The 16949-nt window shown below is 34.7% G+C and overlaps 1 protein-coding gene across 1 annotated transcript in view; it reads right to left on the bottom strand.

Annotated features, from left to right (window-relative positions):
* LOC118738526 (protein spaetzle 3-like) overlaps positions 1 to 13935 on the bottom strand; it is a gene marked incomplete at both ends in the record, with an annotated part of 58100 nt that extends 44165 nt beyond the window's left edge. The window contains 1 exon segment of the mRNA XM_036469462.1: positions 13802 to 13935. Coding sequence (XP_036325355.1) covers positions 13802 to 13915 — 114 coding nt within the window.
* Between the last annotated feature and the right edge of the window lie 3014 nt (positions 13936 to 16949).

The following is a 16949-nucleotide window of genomic DNA, read 5'->3' as shown; positions in this document are numbered from 1 at the left end:
TGGCAACCCTTCTACGTGTAGTTCAGAAATAACGCCTTTTCAAAACCATGTCGATTAATACTCATATTGTCATAATTCATTTAGCTTATTAAATAGTTTGAGTTTGATTTTTTAACAGGTGGTAACCCTTTTCAAAACAATAAAACCTTATTGCAAATCTACACTTATGCCTGTTTTTGCGTATAATATATATTTAGAACAGTAGAATATCTGCTATAGCTAAATATGTAGCAATTTTTACTGGTTTACGACTGGTTTTCTTCTTAAAGCTAAGATAAGCTTTTATTTTCTTTCCTTTAGGTTTTATCTTCAATTACAGATCCAGCTATTCATTTTAATTGCCTTTCCGGCGCTGTGGTGGCCAGTCTATAATAGGAAAGCGATTTCCCTCATTCTATGCTTTGCATACACTCCTTAAAAGTTCTGGGTCTTTGTCTTTATATCATATCCAGTCGTCGGTATCATTACAACGTGTTCGGGTCAAGCGCTTTTCGACCTGTTATTCTGTTATTCTGTTTTTTTTTTTTTTGATTTAGCCAAACGTCTTCTAACGCTGTTAATTAGCACCCAGATTCTTTTTTGGTTCAAATCCACCAGAGCTGCCCTTGGAGCCATTGTTAGAAATCTGAAACCTGTTAGTGACCTTCGATCGTTGACATTTTCGCACTTTTGGTATAACTTGGTAATCTTAAAACTTTTCGGTGATTAATTAAAAATTAACAATCCGATAATTACTGCAAATACGAAAGTGGAAATCGGGTGAAAGGCGCCCAGAGTACGCTTGAGATATGGAGGGAATACTTCTTAAAACGATTGAATAGCTTAGACCGTTGCAACACGGCGACATATTGAACGGATGAATGATAACTTTACGGGAAAAGAGGATCAAGTTCAGAAATACTTGTTGGCTTTTGTCTGCTTCGGGTTGGACATCTGACGCAACTTCGTAAGGAGACGTCGTAATTGGCGTCGGTGATGATGTAGATTCAATAATAGAAAGCTAAACAAGTTGACAGCTGCCCCGCTAACGCCCGCTGCCCTAGAAAATCGGGGAACGCCCTGCGAATTGGCTGCCCTCATCTAGGCCGAAAGCGACAAATGTTTCAAGTACCAAATAAGGTGGAGAAGGACTTTTCAATTAGTGGAGGTTACTAAAATTTTTTTTTGTGCGGCAACTGACCCGGTCTAATTCACATACCTACATATATACATTCATACATATGTATGCGAAGACACGCAATTATTGCTTGAAATATGTACCTTAGGAAAATCAATCACTCTAAATTCTAAGCTTGACTAAAGGTAAAGGCATTTAATAGCTTGTTAGGTAGTCTTCCATTAACAAAAAAAAACTCATTTGTAAGTTAAATTTTCTAGGCAATTTAACTTAAACCTATTGGCAAACGATTAGAACCACAACAAGCTTATAACTTTAAATTCTACCTTTACAATTAACCTTTGTATGCGCTGCTAACCTAATAACCAATCCACATTTCCACCACAACTTAACTTTAATTGTTCTCAATTCTTCAAACCGCACCCTGCGACCTAACCAACGCCAAAGGCTAATTCGTTTAATTTTAGTGGAATTCGCTGTTTAAGCAACAATTAACTTATTGTTGCTAATAGTGTCAAATGAGTCACGTCAAAGAAATAACAACAACCATAAAAAATCGAACACACACAAAACCTTGAATTAGTGAACTAAGGCCTCCCTTTGTACTATTTAGAAGCGTTAAAATCAAATTAATTTATGATGATAACAAAGCACAACGAATTCGCATTTTTATGCTTTTTTACATATATGAATAGTGTTCCTGATGCTGATTGAAAGGGTATACATATCCACACATATATTGTAGAAGGTGTTCAATGCTGTGGCTAAAATCGGCTATGAATTGGTTAAACTAATCCAATTAGTATCGAACTGCTAAAAACTATAGCATAAACTTAAAGCAGAGATGTGATTTGATTTATCGGTAAATAGGATAGGGGAAACTGAGAGACTTTGGAGTGTTGCTTTATATATATAAATAAGTGCTTTTAGTATAATCGCAAAGTTTCCATATTTACGTCAACCTCTTGCGTTGGGAGCGCTTAATATTCTTGGGTCTAACCAGCAGTGCATTTCTCTATTCGTGTACAATTTAGAACAGAGACCCAGGATAATAATTATTTCATGGTTGAGTTTTAAAAAGTCATCAAAATTTTCCTACGATTTATAAAAGTCTTTTGATAATAATTATGTGAGAAATTTTTTTTAAGCCATCGATAACTATTATTTTAAGACTTTTTAATAGAAGCCTTTTCATAATAAATATCAGCGAGATAAATATTTTTAAGTCTTCAAAGACTTTTAATTTCAATAAATCACAACTTTTATTTTGAGACTTATATTATAAAAGTGTTGTCATAATAATTATCATTGAGATAAACATTTTAAGTCTTCAAAGACTTTTATTTTGAGACTTATATTATAAAAGTCTTTTGATAATAATTATGAGTGCGAAAAGAATTTGTATATAGTCCCGAACGGGTCCCAAACCAAGCCTAAACTGGCCCCAAATTGCTCCCCAACTATCCAAAACTGGGCCCCACCTAGCTCCGAAGTGATCCCCAACTATTCATCAAATGCTCCTGAACAAGTCCCGTCTTTTAAGACTTAAAAAGTTTGTTCGCGCTCATAATTATTATGAAAAGACTTTTATAATATAAGTCTTAAAATAAAAGTCTTCGAAGACTTAAAAATATTTATCTCTCTGATAATTATTATGAAAGGACTTTTATAATATAAGTCCTTGAATAATAATTATAGATGACTCGAAAAGTATTTATCTTAATATAATGATTATTGATTGAATTTTATTCTTTTCTCTTATAATTGTTATGTCTCTGATTCAGAAAATAAAAGATACTTTGAAATGGGAAAATTGCTTTCAAACTACACAAATTACAGTTGAAAGCTAGTTAAGCTTTTTGGTGGAAGTGGATGCGTAAATCTGCAGATTTCGATAATTTTGGGAGCCAGTATACTTGAGGAAAAAATCATATCGCTAGCTTAGAGTGAAAAGTTGCTAAGTCCATTTTTTATGAAAACTCATATTTGGATATAGGAGGCTAGAGAAATTGAATACGCATCGTTTCGAAAATTATAAAGGTACTTGGCATAAGCAATAAAAGGAAAATTTGCTAAGTCCGAAAGAAGCACCACAAATCCGATAAGGCCAAAATAATACGACATCTTTTAATAAATATCGAATCCTTCTGATTCTTATGGAGTTTCGCTTTGCTTTAAACGCGCAAAATGTTTGATTCAAAGTCTTGCGAAATAGTTAAAGAAAATGGCTATAGGAAGATTTTTTCCTCTCCTGTAAAATTTTTAAAATGGGACTTAGCAAATTTTCTTACTAAGCCAGCGATATACATTTTAGAATTTCGCAAGTCAAAATTTGGCTGAATATTCTTGATCCACTCTCGAAACACAACGAGCCTCCGGTTCAGCCGTTTGCGGAAGTTGATTCTACGTTCTGATATACTAATTACGAAGGCCAGTAAAATTTAATGCCAACAACAACGTCGGTTCACTTTTTTCTCATTCATGTCAGTAAATAATTTGCAAAAATGTTTAATAAATTGAGAAATACCAAAGAAGGGAGAAGGGGAATATTTACGGCTGTGTCGCAATAGCAGCAAAGAAGAATACTTAGAAAAAATTACACCACAAAAGCGAAGTTAATAATTGTAGAAATGTGAATTGAAAACGAAAACAGAACTCAACGCCGTGCCAGCAAAAAAGTAAAAATAAAATTACCAAAAACAAAAAAATAGATGCCCAAAAAAATAGATGACTTACTGAGTGTGGTCGTTGCGAATTTGCGAATGTCCACATTGTGATCTGGCTATTGACCTTCGTTTTTTTGCTTTTAAATATTTTTTTTTATTCTTAAAATGATTGTCGTCACGTAATCAAATAAACATATGTATACATATATTATGTATGTATGTATGTATTTTTAAGACTTTTTTCCGAGTAGGCATGCGCAGCACGTTGTTTTTTTTTTGAGTTTGTTATTTTGGTGCGCGTGTCGTCGCAAGGTAGAATGTGTTTTGATGGATGCTTTGGCGCTTAACTTTTGCTTTTGGTAGTCCCTCTCAAAGACAAACGATTGTTTAATTTACTGATTCCCATTTTTAATCATATTCTAACAGTTGTTGGCGCTTTGTCGCGTGATTTATGAGTGCGCACCTTTTTGAGTTGGATTTATGAGAACCCGTTGGATTTATTGTTGCTTATAACTTCAGTTAGCTATAACTTTTTTTTTTACAAATTATAACAAAATTTGCTCCAGCTTTTGCTGAAAGGTAGATAAAAAGCTCTGCGTACATATTTAGCGCATAATTTCAAAAATGCAAAATTTCGAGTTGAACCTCTTTTGAAGACGGTGTGCAATATATCATCTGCTGAGTGGAAAATCGCCCTATCGCTACTGTCGTTTCGAAAACACCTTCCACTTTTTAACCATTTACTGAGATGGGCTTTATTCAATCAAACTCTGAAATAGGGCTTTTCTCAAGCGTTTGTCGACATATGTGGTGGTGAATAATCCAGGAGTGTTGGCAACGTACAAGGCAATTGGCCGGCCGGCGTGGTCACCCAAATAGGCAACTGCTTACAGAAGAGCCCTCGCCAAAGCACGTCAGGAGGCATCTCTACGAACTGACGGACGAAGTCCAGAGGTTCATCCAATAACCTCTGGACCCGACAGCTTACCGACAGGCCGTGAACGGCACTCACAGAGAGGCAGTATCGAGTTATGTAGACTCTCGACCTGTGAATGCCGTTCCGGGCACACAATCACCAGACCTGGACGAGACAGAGCTTCGGCTGCCTCGGGAGACTCGGACCACAATAGCCCAACTGCGCTCTGGTTACTGCAGCAGGTTCAACTCATACCTGAGCAGATAAATGAGGAGGTGCTAAACGAATTCCCGGCGTGGAGAGACACTCCATGAGTCAAAGCATCTCTTCGCATGCCCACTGAACCCCACCCTACTGACGTCCCTGTCCTTATGGCGGCTGCACGCTTGCTGGCTCTACCGCTAGTAGATCTTGAAGACAACGATTAAGGGACTTACCGATCTGGGCGGGGTTGTTGTACCAGCTACAACAACAACAACACTGAAAACAAAATCTCTGCATATTGAAAGGAAGAAAAGAGTTATCAAAATACATCCTCAGTGGTTTTAATAAATTAATTGGAGTTTGGCCAAAAACTAGTGCTGCAAAAGTGGAACGGTAACCTATACATGGCTGACAATAATACAATAATAATAGGGATAACACTCGTATTTGGTCCTGAATTCGCTTCAAATAAATAATAAATCAGTCAACAGTTTTTCAGAAGTTTTTCAAAATTCTCCCAAACGGGTAATTGCGACCGCGATCTTTTGTAAGAGAGAAGACCAGTCTACGAAGTACTTGACTTTACCTTATTCTTAGAAAGCCAGACCTACATACTTAGTTAGATCGTTTTTGACCTTTAACTGTTCAAAGTTCATCATTGATATATTTATGTTCAGTGTCCTTTCCTGGAAGTATGTATGTGGGTAGTCGTACCGTTCGTCTTCAATTAGACAGCTTTACACAATTTCCCTAAATATCCCAGTGTGCTGCAGCATTCAGTAAAAGACTTTGAATTGTCCATACGTGAGTCTTAAACTTTCATAGGTGCCTGACTGTCAAAGACGATGAATACTTGTTTCCTATCTGTAGCTGTTTTAGTGAGACTCTCTGCGGCCTCCTGTATGACTAACTTTTTCTAACGTCTAAGAGAATCCTCATGATATATGTTTTGCATTCTTTGGGGATTTCTGTCAATAATCGCTTCTAGATAGTTCGTCTACTTTTTCTGTGCCTCTAAACCACAATATTTTGTTTGCATAAGGTCTTTGCTCTTACTGCAACATCATCCGCATACCTGGTGCCATCCCTCACCTTGCTCTGCAGCAGTTGTTTCACTGCTATAACCCAAAAGAGCGGAAAGGGGATATCCTCTCTTTGGAGTAGTTTTCCAAATCTAAACAGCCCCTAGGTACGATCTCACCACGCTTCGGGTAAGCATTTGGTGGAAGAGTCCAATCAGGGAAGGTTGTCATGGCAGTGGTAATTGTGCTATGTATAGCTTTTTTTCACAACAACTGCGAACGAAATGTTAAACTTTCCACGATTATACGCGCCATAAAACAGGTCATAAAAATGAAACAAACATTTAAATTAAGGCGTCCTGCTGACCAAATATTGTACTTTACTGCAATCTGTGTCGTAAAATTTCGCATCCATTTTATTCCGACCACATTTTATAGCTTGCAATAATTTAATTTATTTAACACATTTATTGCAATTTCTGCGAATTTTACAACTCGTTTTTCGCACTACCGCTCAACGCATATTGATTAGTCTTTACTTGCAATTTGCATTCAATGCAGTTTCCTTTAGATCCCTTGCGGTGCGGTGCGGTGCGTCTCGATAGCCAGCGAATCAAGCAATGCGTGCTGCGACTATTGCATATCAACTATATGTATTTAATGTTAACATTTACATGTTAATCGCATGTAGACAGTGTTTTATGATAATTTTTTTTTATTGTTCATTAACATAAATGACAGTCGGAGAAAGAAAAATAATCGCCAATGGCAAACATCTGCCTAGTACAAATTGACTATTTTATTGAAAATGGGAAACTTCACTAATTTCAAACCCAAAAGGGTAAATGATATATCAAATACATACTATGTATATAGTAATTTCAAAGGTTCATTTTATTTCTCCAATTCTTTATCACAGGCTCTTCCCTATTCCTATACGTGTTCGTGTCGGTGAGCAGAGGTTTATATCTACGATAGAACACGAAAAGAGCTGCCGCCTGTTAAACAGCAAACTCAATTAAGTTGAATGAAATACTACATGTAGTAGGGTTACCACCTGTCTAAAAAAATATATTCTACTTGAATTAAGGGACTTAAGTAATTGAAATACATTTGTATCACACCATGGGAGTCAGACGATATACGTTAAAAAAGGCCGCAGATTAAAAACATTTTTCGAGAGGGTTGCCACCTGTTTAAAATATTAAGTTAAAAGAATTTAATAAGTTAAATGCATTAGACATTTTTTGGCTAACAATCGAAAAAATTTTGAAAAGTTACAAATTCTAAACTACATTTAAGAGGGTTGCCACCTGTTTAAAAAGTCAAACTCAAGTTGAGTTAGGGAAAATAGGTAATTGAAATATGTATAGAAATATGGGCGTCAAACGAAAGAGTTTCAAGAACAACCTTCTTGAAAATATTTTGAAGAGTGTTGCCACCTGCTTGAAAAGTCAAATATAATTTATTTATATACATAAGTTAAATCAAATATGTATTAAAATTTGGTTGTCAAACGAAACAATTATAAGAAATCTTTTCTTTGAACATTTAGAGTATTTTGAGGTTTGAAAGCGTTGCCATCTATTTAAAATTAAATGCAATTCAAATTATTTAATAGGTAAAACGAATTATTACAATATGAGTAGCAATCAAATTTTTATCAACGTTGCCAGCAGTTGAAAAAGGTCCAAATTTAACGGATTAAGGAAATTAAGCAATTGAAATATGTATCACAATATGCGTGTCAGGGATAAGAGCTTTAAGAAAGTTTCGGTTTGAAAATATTTTGAAGGGGCTTATAAGAAAGAAAATAATGTGAAAATATCCTATTTGTTTGGCTGAGATATGTTAAGTTTCATTTAAATAAATTACTTCTAACCTGACACGCAGATATGGCATACACTCAGTGCATCGGGTGAGGGAAATAAGTTCATGTTTATTTAGATTTTACGAAAAGAGACATAAAAACAATTATTTCTAGTGCGAATAAAGACAAAGTTTACGGCTATTTAATCCATCTTTGCTCCATTTTCTTATGCCGCTCGTAAAATTCAAAGCCGCTATGCTTTTAACACGTCATAAAAATACAAAGCCACCAAACATAAGCACAACAACAAATTTTAAATTAATTTTACAAACAAAGCAAATCATAAAACAAAGAAAAAAATGCGCAAATACTGCTAGCCTTCAAATGTGTCAAATTATGTAGATTTACTACTGTGTCTATAGCCAATATAAATTGAATGTTGAGTGTATGTCATTAATATGGTAACTGAAAAAAACAAACGTATGTATGTCATCGTAGAAAACGGGGGACCCTCTTAGTTTTTTCCTTTTATTATTTGTAATATCTATAGCAAGCTTCAATTTTCTATTGCTGAAACTTAAAAAAGTATTGATGATTTTTATAATAAGCTAGTGTTGCCATGAAAACTAAAACTGGTAATATTTTTTCAGCTAATTTAAATTGAAATGGTCTTAGGTTGCTTAATAAATTGTTTGGTTAATATATGTGCACTAGGGTGGACCGAAAATGCATGTGAAAAAGTAAAGTCGGATTTTTTTCTACACCGAAATCAAAAATTATTTAGAGGTCGCTCAAAGCGCCCAAAGTTTTCCATGTATTTTATATGGAAAAAACACTTTTCGTAGAAGTGATATAGAATTCTTGAAACTCAATACTTTTCGTTTGGAAAACTCTGTTTCTCTTCAGCGGACTTGCAGTAATAATAACCAATTATTTATTTAACCCTTTTTTCATAGTAATTATATTTTACAGATCCGCCAAAAACCCCGAAGAATGCAATGGGGGGACCAATACAAAATCGTTAGTATAAAAAAAGGTTAAATAAATAATAATTAAATAATAATCTTAGTTTTTTCCTTTTATTATTTGTAATATCTATAGCAAGCTTCAATTTTCTATTGCAACTAATACAGGGTGCTTGAAGACCTTGAAATGCGTTTCTGAATCCCTATGAAACTTAAAAAAGTATTGATGATTTTTATAATAAGCTAGTGTTGCCATGAAAACTAAAACTGGTAATATTTTTTCAGCTAATTTAAATTGAAATGGTCTTAGGTTGCTTAATCAATTGTTTGGTTAATATATGTGCACTAGGGTGGTCCAAAATTGCATGTGAAAAAGTAAAGTCGGAATTTTTTCTACACCGAAATCAAAAATTATTTAGAGGTCGCTCAAAGCGCCCAAAGTTTTCCATGTATTTTATATGGAAAAAAACCACTTTTCGTAGAAGTGATATAGAATTCTTGAAATTCAATACTTTTCGTTTGGAAAACTCTGTTTCTCTTCAGGGAACTTGCAGTAATAATAACCAATTATTTATTTAACCCTTTTTTCATAGTAATTATATTTTACAGATCCGCCAAAACCCCGAAGAATGCAATGGGGGGACCAATACAAAATCGTTAGTATAAAAAAAGGTTAAATAAATAATTGGGTATTATTATTGAAAGTCTCCTGCAGAGAACCAGAGTTTTATGATCGAAAGATATTGATTTTCAAGAATTCTATACCGTTTCTACCAAAAAATGTTTTTTCCCTTATAAAAATACATGGAAAATTTTGAGCGCTTTGAGCCACCTCTAAATATTTTTTGATTTCAAAATAAACAAGTAAAAAAGTCAAAGTTCGGGCGGAGCCGAACATTAAATACCCGGCGCAAGTATTAAATATATGTTTTCCACCTTTCCGAAAGCTACCGCTACATGATAAGCGGGTGTAAAAATTTTAAGTAAACTAGCATCCTTAAATTTCGAAATATTGAAATTTCAAGCATTTCTGAAATTTACTGTTATATGAAAAGCGGTCGTAATTTTAGTCCGATTTCAATAATTTTTAACGCTTTGCTTTCATGTGGCAAGCACAATAACCATGCCGAGTTTGGTACAAATTGCTAGAACGGTTAACGAGATAGATATATGTGATCATAGGTGGGCGGTGCCACGCCCTATTTTCCAAAATTTTACCATAAACGTATTTCTTGGTGAAGAGATGTTGCAAGCATTAATTTTGAATAAATTAGCTTTAATATTTACTGATTTATCGAGAATTTCGTATTTCTCGAAATTACCGTTATATGGGATGTGGGCGTGGTTATTGTCCGATTTTAAAAATTTTCGGCTTTTTGGTATGCTGTATCAGGGTCAACAACTGTGCTAAGTTTGGAAGAATTTGGTGCAGCGGTTACCAAGATATACACATGTAACTATAAGTGGGCGTGGCTACGCCCATTTTCCAAAAAATTTTAATATTCTTATTTTTCGTCTAAAAGTTATTCTAAATGTCAATTTTGAGTGAATTATCTTCAGTAGTTACTAAAATATCGCAGTTTTCGTATTTCTGAAAATTACAGTTATATGGGAGGTAGGCGTGGTTATTGTCCGATTTCGCCCATTTACCATCCGTCCTACGCCCAAAAGAAGTGCATGTACCAAGTTTCGTTAAGATATCTCAATTTTTACTCGAGTTATCGTGTGCACAGACGGACGGACAGACGGACGGACAGACAGTCACCGCTTAATCGATTTCTTTCATCCTGATCATTTATGTATAAATTGTCTATATCTATCTCGATTCGTTTTGCCTGTTACAAACAACGGTTGTGCACAAGTGCGCTCGGGTATAAAAATAGGGGTATACTTTTTCTCGATATAGAACAATCCTGTTTTGGACCACCCTAATGTACCCTGTACGATGTATGTACTTCCGGAGTAAAATATAAACTTTTGATGAGCATCCGCTAAATTTGTACTAAGAAATGTTAGGTTTGATGCCAGCACCTCTTTCGGCAAGAGGGAAAATTTTGGAAGGTGTCCCATACCCTAACTCGGAACTTGTTTTTTACCACCGCTCCCCCAAAAAAATTTTCGGGTTTTCCCCGGGATTATAAAGTTTATAACATTTTAGAAGCACAGCCAAATCAGTCTTTCAGAAAAATATTAAGATCTCACGATATTGAGGTATGTACCTCCAATACAATTTTTAAAATTTGTGTGCAGACCCTTTTAAGCGTAAACTTTTCTATCACTTCAGGTGATGTTTTCAAAAACTATTTTTTAATATAAAAACCCGATTTTTGGAGTTTCTTTAAAATCGATCCAGATCACTTAAATCTTTATATCATCCGAAAGTTTTCAAATATAATGAGTTTTATAATTCCTTTAGTAAAACCATGCCGATTTTTTGTACGGAGAGTGGTGCATTTTTATGTACATACATACAGAGCTGCGTCGTAATGATTCCTTTAGGAATTAAATTACTCCCAATTACAGATTACAAGGAATTGTAATTAGGAATCAATTCCTGCAGTCCACAGCAAAGGAATCGATTACTTTTTCAATTCCTTGAAGTAAGTTCAAATGTAATTGGTTTTTTTCTTTAATTCCATTACAAGGAATTTCATATTGTAATTGGAATAAACTACGTGCTAGTAATGTAATTTTTTTTCCAATTCCTTTAAAAGTAATTGAAAATGTAATCGATTTTTTTTTCAATTCCATTACCTGGAATTGCAAGAATACTTTAGTTTTTTCAATTACTCAAAGGAATTGTAAAAGTAATCGAGAAACTGAAAGTTCATTCACGAATGTACAATGTGGAATTTTTGTTGCGGTCAAAGATTAAAATCGAAAGCACACATTGGACATCTTCTATGTATATCTATATATATAAAAATGTTGTGTTCGTATGTCACGGTCATCAAACCCGAGAACGGCTGAACCGATTTGAGTATTTTTTTTTTTATTATTCGGTATAATACCAGAACCAATGATATCGCAAAAATTTGGAGGGTTGCTACCTATTTTAAAATTTTTAAACCCAATTATATCGATAAAATTAATGAATTATTACAATATGGGTATCAGGTCAAAGAGGTTTAAGAAAGATAACTGCTGGAAGTATTTTTGAAAATTTAAACTCAGTCAAATTATTAAAAAAAAATGAAATATTGCGATGTGGGTGTCAAACTAAAGAGTTTTAAAAAGGCTTACAGTCTACCATGAACACTTCCAGAAATATGCAATATGAAAACTTCGGTTTATATGGGCGGTTCCACGCCCCATTCTCCAACCATGCAAATTTTTCTCCATGAGTATGGAATTGGTCTTATATATGTATATATCACTATACCCAGTTCTAGTCCTCTACCACAAATATATCGGTACGGCCTTTCTCGAGCTTTGCGAACAGAAAAAAAACGCCTTTCAAAATATATATTAGTATAGACTAGCCAATATCTGCTTGTTTTGCGGCTTAAAACACTACTACCGATGAAAATCGATGGATAAATAAACAAGTTTGCAAGGGTTAAGTGAAAGTGAAATAATTTTTTGTATGAAATACTAGCAGGAAATAATGTTACCCATACGCCATATCGTACATGACCGTATGACCATGTTAAAGTTTTAATTTTTTTAATTCGCAATGAAAGCTAAAAAAGGAAAATAACTTGACTAAATGACCTTATCTAAAAAAAGCGGTATCCAGATCCGTAACATACTACTTAAAATTAATTTTACGTCTCTCGGCGTTTTCTGTGTAATTTTAGCGTGGTTACAGTGTTATCATCAAAATTTAGCCATAGCAATGAAATTTGTTTATAAAACTCTTAGGAGGTAGGATCTCCAGTCCCACAGGGCTCGTAATTCAAGCGGACGCTATCCTCATTTGTAACGCAGGATACCAGTAAGAGTACTTCAAAGGCCCCAGAAGGCACGCCATTTTGGGTAGAATTAAGGGTACCATAATATACGCAATTAACTCAGTGCATTTTTATAGATACGCAGGGATTAGTCCAAGAGAACAGCAGTGCCCAAGGCCGCGTTCGCGGTAGGATCTGGAAAATTTAACCGTTACCCTATAAACTGAACAGCTACAGTTTAAGCTATTCAGTTTTTTTTTAAGTCCAATTAGTAATACTACTTAGGTATAAGTTGTTTATTTAAGGCAGTTAGCAACCAATTTTTCGAATACTTTTTAAATTACTTTGAGGAATGGAATTGGAAAAAAAATCAATTACATTTTCACTTCCTTTCAAAGGAATTGGAAAAAAACTACATTTTCAATTCCTTTCAAAGAAATTGAAATAAAAAAATTACATTACTAGCACGTAATTTATTCCAATTACAAAATGAAATTCCTTGTAATGGAATTAAAGAAAAAAACAATTCCATTTGAAATTACTTCAAGGAATTGAAAAAGTAATCGATTCCTTTGCTGTGAACTAAAGGAATTGAATCCTAATTACAATTACTGAGGAATGTAATTGTAATTGTAATGTAATTGCATTTACCCAGCTCTGCATACATACATATATCCACAAGACAATAATAAATCGTAAAACAGCGGTGTCAAATGCTCCGTGACCGAAATTGAAGAAAAATATCACATACAGAAGATCGTAGCTCTGACACTCATAAAACATTACATCCAAATTTCAAGAGTTCATTTTAAGTTTTACGACTGCTGAGGCGTTTCCGCATCGAAACACATATGTTCTTAAAGCTGCTGTGAGATCGTTATCGCCTCCCAAAATTCATCGCAAATAGAACCATATTTGCCCCATTTGAGTACAGAGATTTACTGGAAGCGTGAACCATGAAAAGGGACTCCAAATGGTATTCACAGACCCAAGACTCTAGATGAAGAAGGATATGAAATGTATAATGTAACTGCAAAAATACCAAAGGTTACAGACAGGCTAAATTCTTCAACACAGAACTATTAACAAAGAAAACTGGAACACTCTTTAACTTTTTCAGATTTTATCAGAGTTTGAAAAATTAAAATTAGGCAACCATAACCATTTACGACAGGTGCATTAGTTTTGATAATTCCTATCTGACTTACCGGTATTTGTACGAAGGAGCCATTGTTTAATGTAGGATACGAGAATAGCGGTACCACCGGCGCTGTTCCATTTTTCAGGAATATTGGTCCTTGTATTGTCGTCACGGTGGGCATTGATGACTTTTTATTGGCATCTGAAAACAAAAGGAAAAATTTAATATTAAGTTTCAGATTTAAAACAAATAGATAAAAATAAAATATAGTAGGGGTATGCACATACCGTCATAAACGCGATTAAAATATAAATTCGCATAAAAAGCATATGTGCGACATTTGTACAATTTAATTTTTATAAAATACATGAAACTAAATGAAAGCTCAAAATTCTCTGTAATTTTTTAATGTACCGCCACTGCAATTTTCATTGAACTCAAGTGTCAGTTTTTACATACGATTACTAGGTTTATAAAAGCTCTGTGTTCATTTTTAGTGCATAATTTCAAAAATGCCAAATTTTGAATTGTGTCCCTTTTGCAGATCGTGTGCGATATGTATCATTGCTTAGTCATTAAAAAACTCGAAATATATATATATTACTGTGTTTTTCTTTTGGGATTTTTCGGGAGCTTTTGGACATTTTTTGGGATTTTTCGGATATAATCGGGACTTTACGTGATTCGTTGTGTTTTATTTTTAGAGGTTTTCTGGTACTTTTTGGGATTTTTCGGAAGCTGTTGGGATTTTAAAGAACTTTTCTGAATTCTCGTTTTTTTTTTCGGTACTTTTTTGAGAACTTTTGGGAAATTTTGCGTCTATTTAAGGTTTTTTGGCACTTTTCGAGACTCATCTCGTTTTGTGTTTAGAGATCATTTTGCACTTTTAGGGTACATTTCGGAAGCTTTTTGAATTTTTTTCGGTTTTTGGGAACTTTAAGAACTTTCAGGTATCTTCGTGTTTTATGCTTAGACTTTTCTTTAAACCGAAGACCAAATCCTAATCTGAGGACCGTTTAAATCAAATTCGAGTAAATTGCGAAGTTATTGCCATTTTTTCGGTGCTTCGCAATTTACGTGAAATTTTGGGAAATTTCAGCTCCGGATTTATGTACATATAATTCTTAATTTAAAATAATAAAAGTCAAAACTTCATGAAGCTTAAGACGAAATATCCAAATTGTCTCATATTTCAGCTTTATCAAATGCTCAAATGGATTTCTGGTAAATTATGCACCCAATTATTTTACAATTTATTAAAAAAATTTAGTGGATTTTATGGAACAAATTTAATTTTTCGTCCATTATATCATTACCTTAATTCATAAAGGCCCTTACTAAGGAATTTTCTATTTTACTGGAGCAGCAGAAAACTTTATAGGTATTCACCAAATTGGCACAGTTGTTGCTTGAGCTAATCTGCTCTTTTGCCACAGTGCCAGCCCACTTGCTCAATTTCGTGAATACGCCGATTATAAAAAGAAAATAAAATACACATAAGGCTTTTTAAAAGGAGCGCTCCGTTGTTTTTGGTAGTAACACTTAAAAAATGTTTAATGAAGGTGTACTTAAATATATATCCTACCAAAATCTGTGAAAAACGCAGTTTCGAAAAAAGTGTTATTTAGGACTTTTGTGAATTAAGACTAATTACTATTTAGGGTCAAAAGCCTATTCATTACACTATTAATTTATTGTGTATGTATAAAAGATTCTACTCCAGTTTTGTTGTTAAATTAATATTTTTTTCAAATTGTAACACCAGCATATAAACCCAGTTGTAATTGCATGCTGCTAATTCGTTTCTAATTTTTTTCTTTATTCATATTTTTCACACTTTTGCCAATGGTTTGCCACACTGACACTGTGTTACACACACACAATCGCCTAACGCTAACAGTCAACCACCGCCAACGAGTAATCTAAGTGAGCGCATAATAATCCCAAGAGTTCGACAGACAACCTGTTTGGCACAAACTCACCTACGTTGAACTTCCAGCTATCATCAATCTGAACAACATCATCAACGCCAGTAAATAGTAATCTGCCTGGAAGTCGTTTTGCAATCGCGCTGCGTACTTGGCGCTGCTTTTTGTTGTTTTTCTTTCGATTCTACGCTTTAATTGCTGCTGCTGCTACTTAACAAACATTCCACGCACAGTGACAATCACAGCAATCGCAGTCATTATCAACAATAATAAAAGCAACAACAACAACATCATTATCATCGCCATGATGCAGAGCAACATTGTCGCATTTTAATTGACAGCTTTGAAAAATTCCTACGCACAACTGACATTGCTACTGACATTTATTGTTGTTGTTGCTGTTGTTTTTATTATGGTTGCACTACCTGTTGCTTTTTTGCTGCTGAGTTGCATACACATCTGTACATATTTTGCTGCTGCTGCTGTTGCCGCCGCCGCCGCACTGCCACTTGGCTTCGTCCGCCCGCTTATGCCCTCGCTCACTGTTGATTGGCCGATTTGTTGGTTTGGCGCATTGCAGCGTCAAGCGTTTCGGGTTTGTCCTCTACTGACATTTTTCTGTTCCATATTTATAAATGTCAATCAATTTACTGCAATTTTACGCTTTGCCTCGATTAAGTTATGCAGCAAGTGCAGTCGTCGTGGCAAAGTGTTGCAGCGAGACATGGATTTCCCCACCACCAGCAACAAAAAAAAAACCCAAAATGCAAACTAACTCAGTGCATTGGGAATTGCAATTGCAGTGCTGAATATTTGATATTGCCGCGATTTTGCATATGACCAGCGCTGGAATCAGCAACTTAAGCTTGCAAAATAAATTGTTGGCCTAATTTTTGTTTCCAATTTTTAAATGGCGAATTTAATACCATTATAATTTGGCGTTGGTGTTATGATTGCGCCTTTTTTGAGGAGGGCAGCCGCTGCTTAAAAGTTTGCAATGAAAATGTATGGAAAGTTAAAAACTTTGTGGCGCCTATGTTGGTATATCGCGAGTTTGTATGTATGCATTCGACATGTGAAAAGGTAAAAGCATTCCCATTACCCAATTCCCAGTATTTGTAGTACGGTGCACAACTCTGCTAACCGGGCGAACGATAAAGCAGTTCTGAGTATGTGTGTGTGAATGTGTGATCCTGCGAAAGTGGAGCTTTTGAGTATGCGTGAGCGGATCAGGATGAGTGGTTTGCTCGACAGGGTCATCTCCTATAAAAGACCGCCAGGGCATAT

This window comes from Rhagoletis pomonella, unplaced genomic scaffold (assembly GCF_013731165.1).
Source record: "Rhagoletis pomonella isolate Grant_MI unplaced genomic scaffold, Rhpom_1.0 Rhpom_scaffold_00004, whole genome shotgun sequence".
NCBI lineage: Eukaryota > Metazoa > Arthropoda > Insecta > Diptera > Tephritidae > Rhagoletis > Rhagoletis pomonella.
Note: the sequence above shows the minus strand (reverse complement) of the source record. Positions and strands in the feature narration are given on the sequence as shown.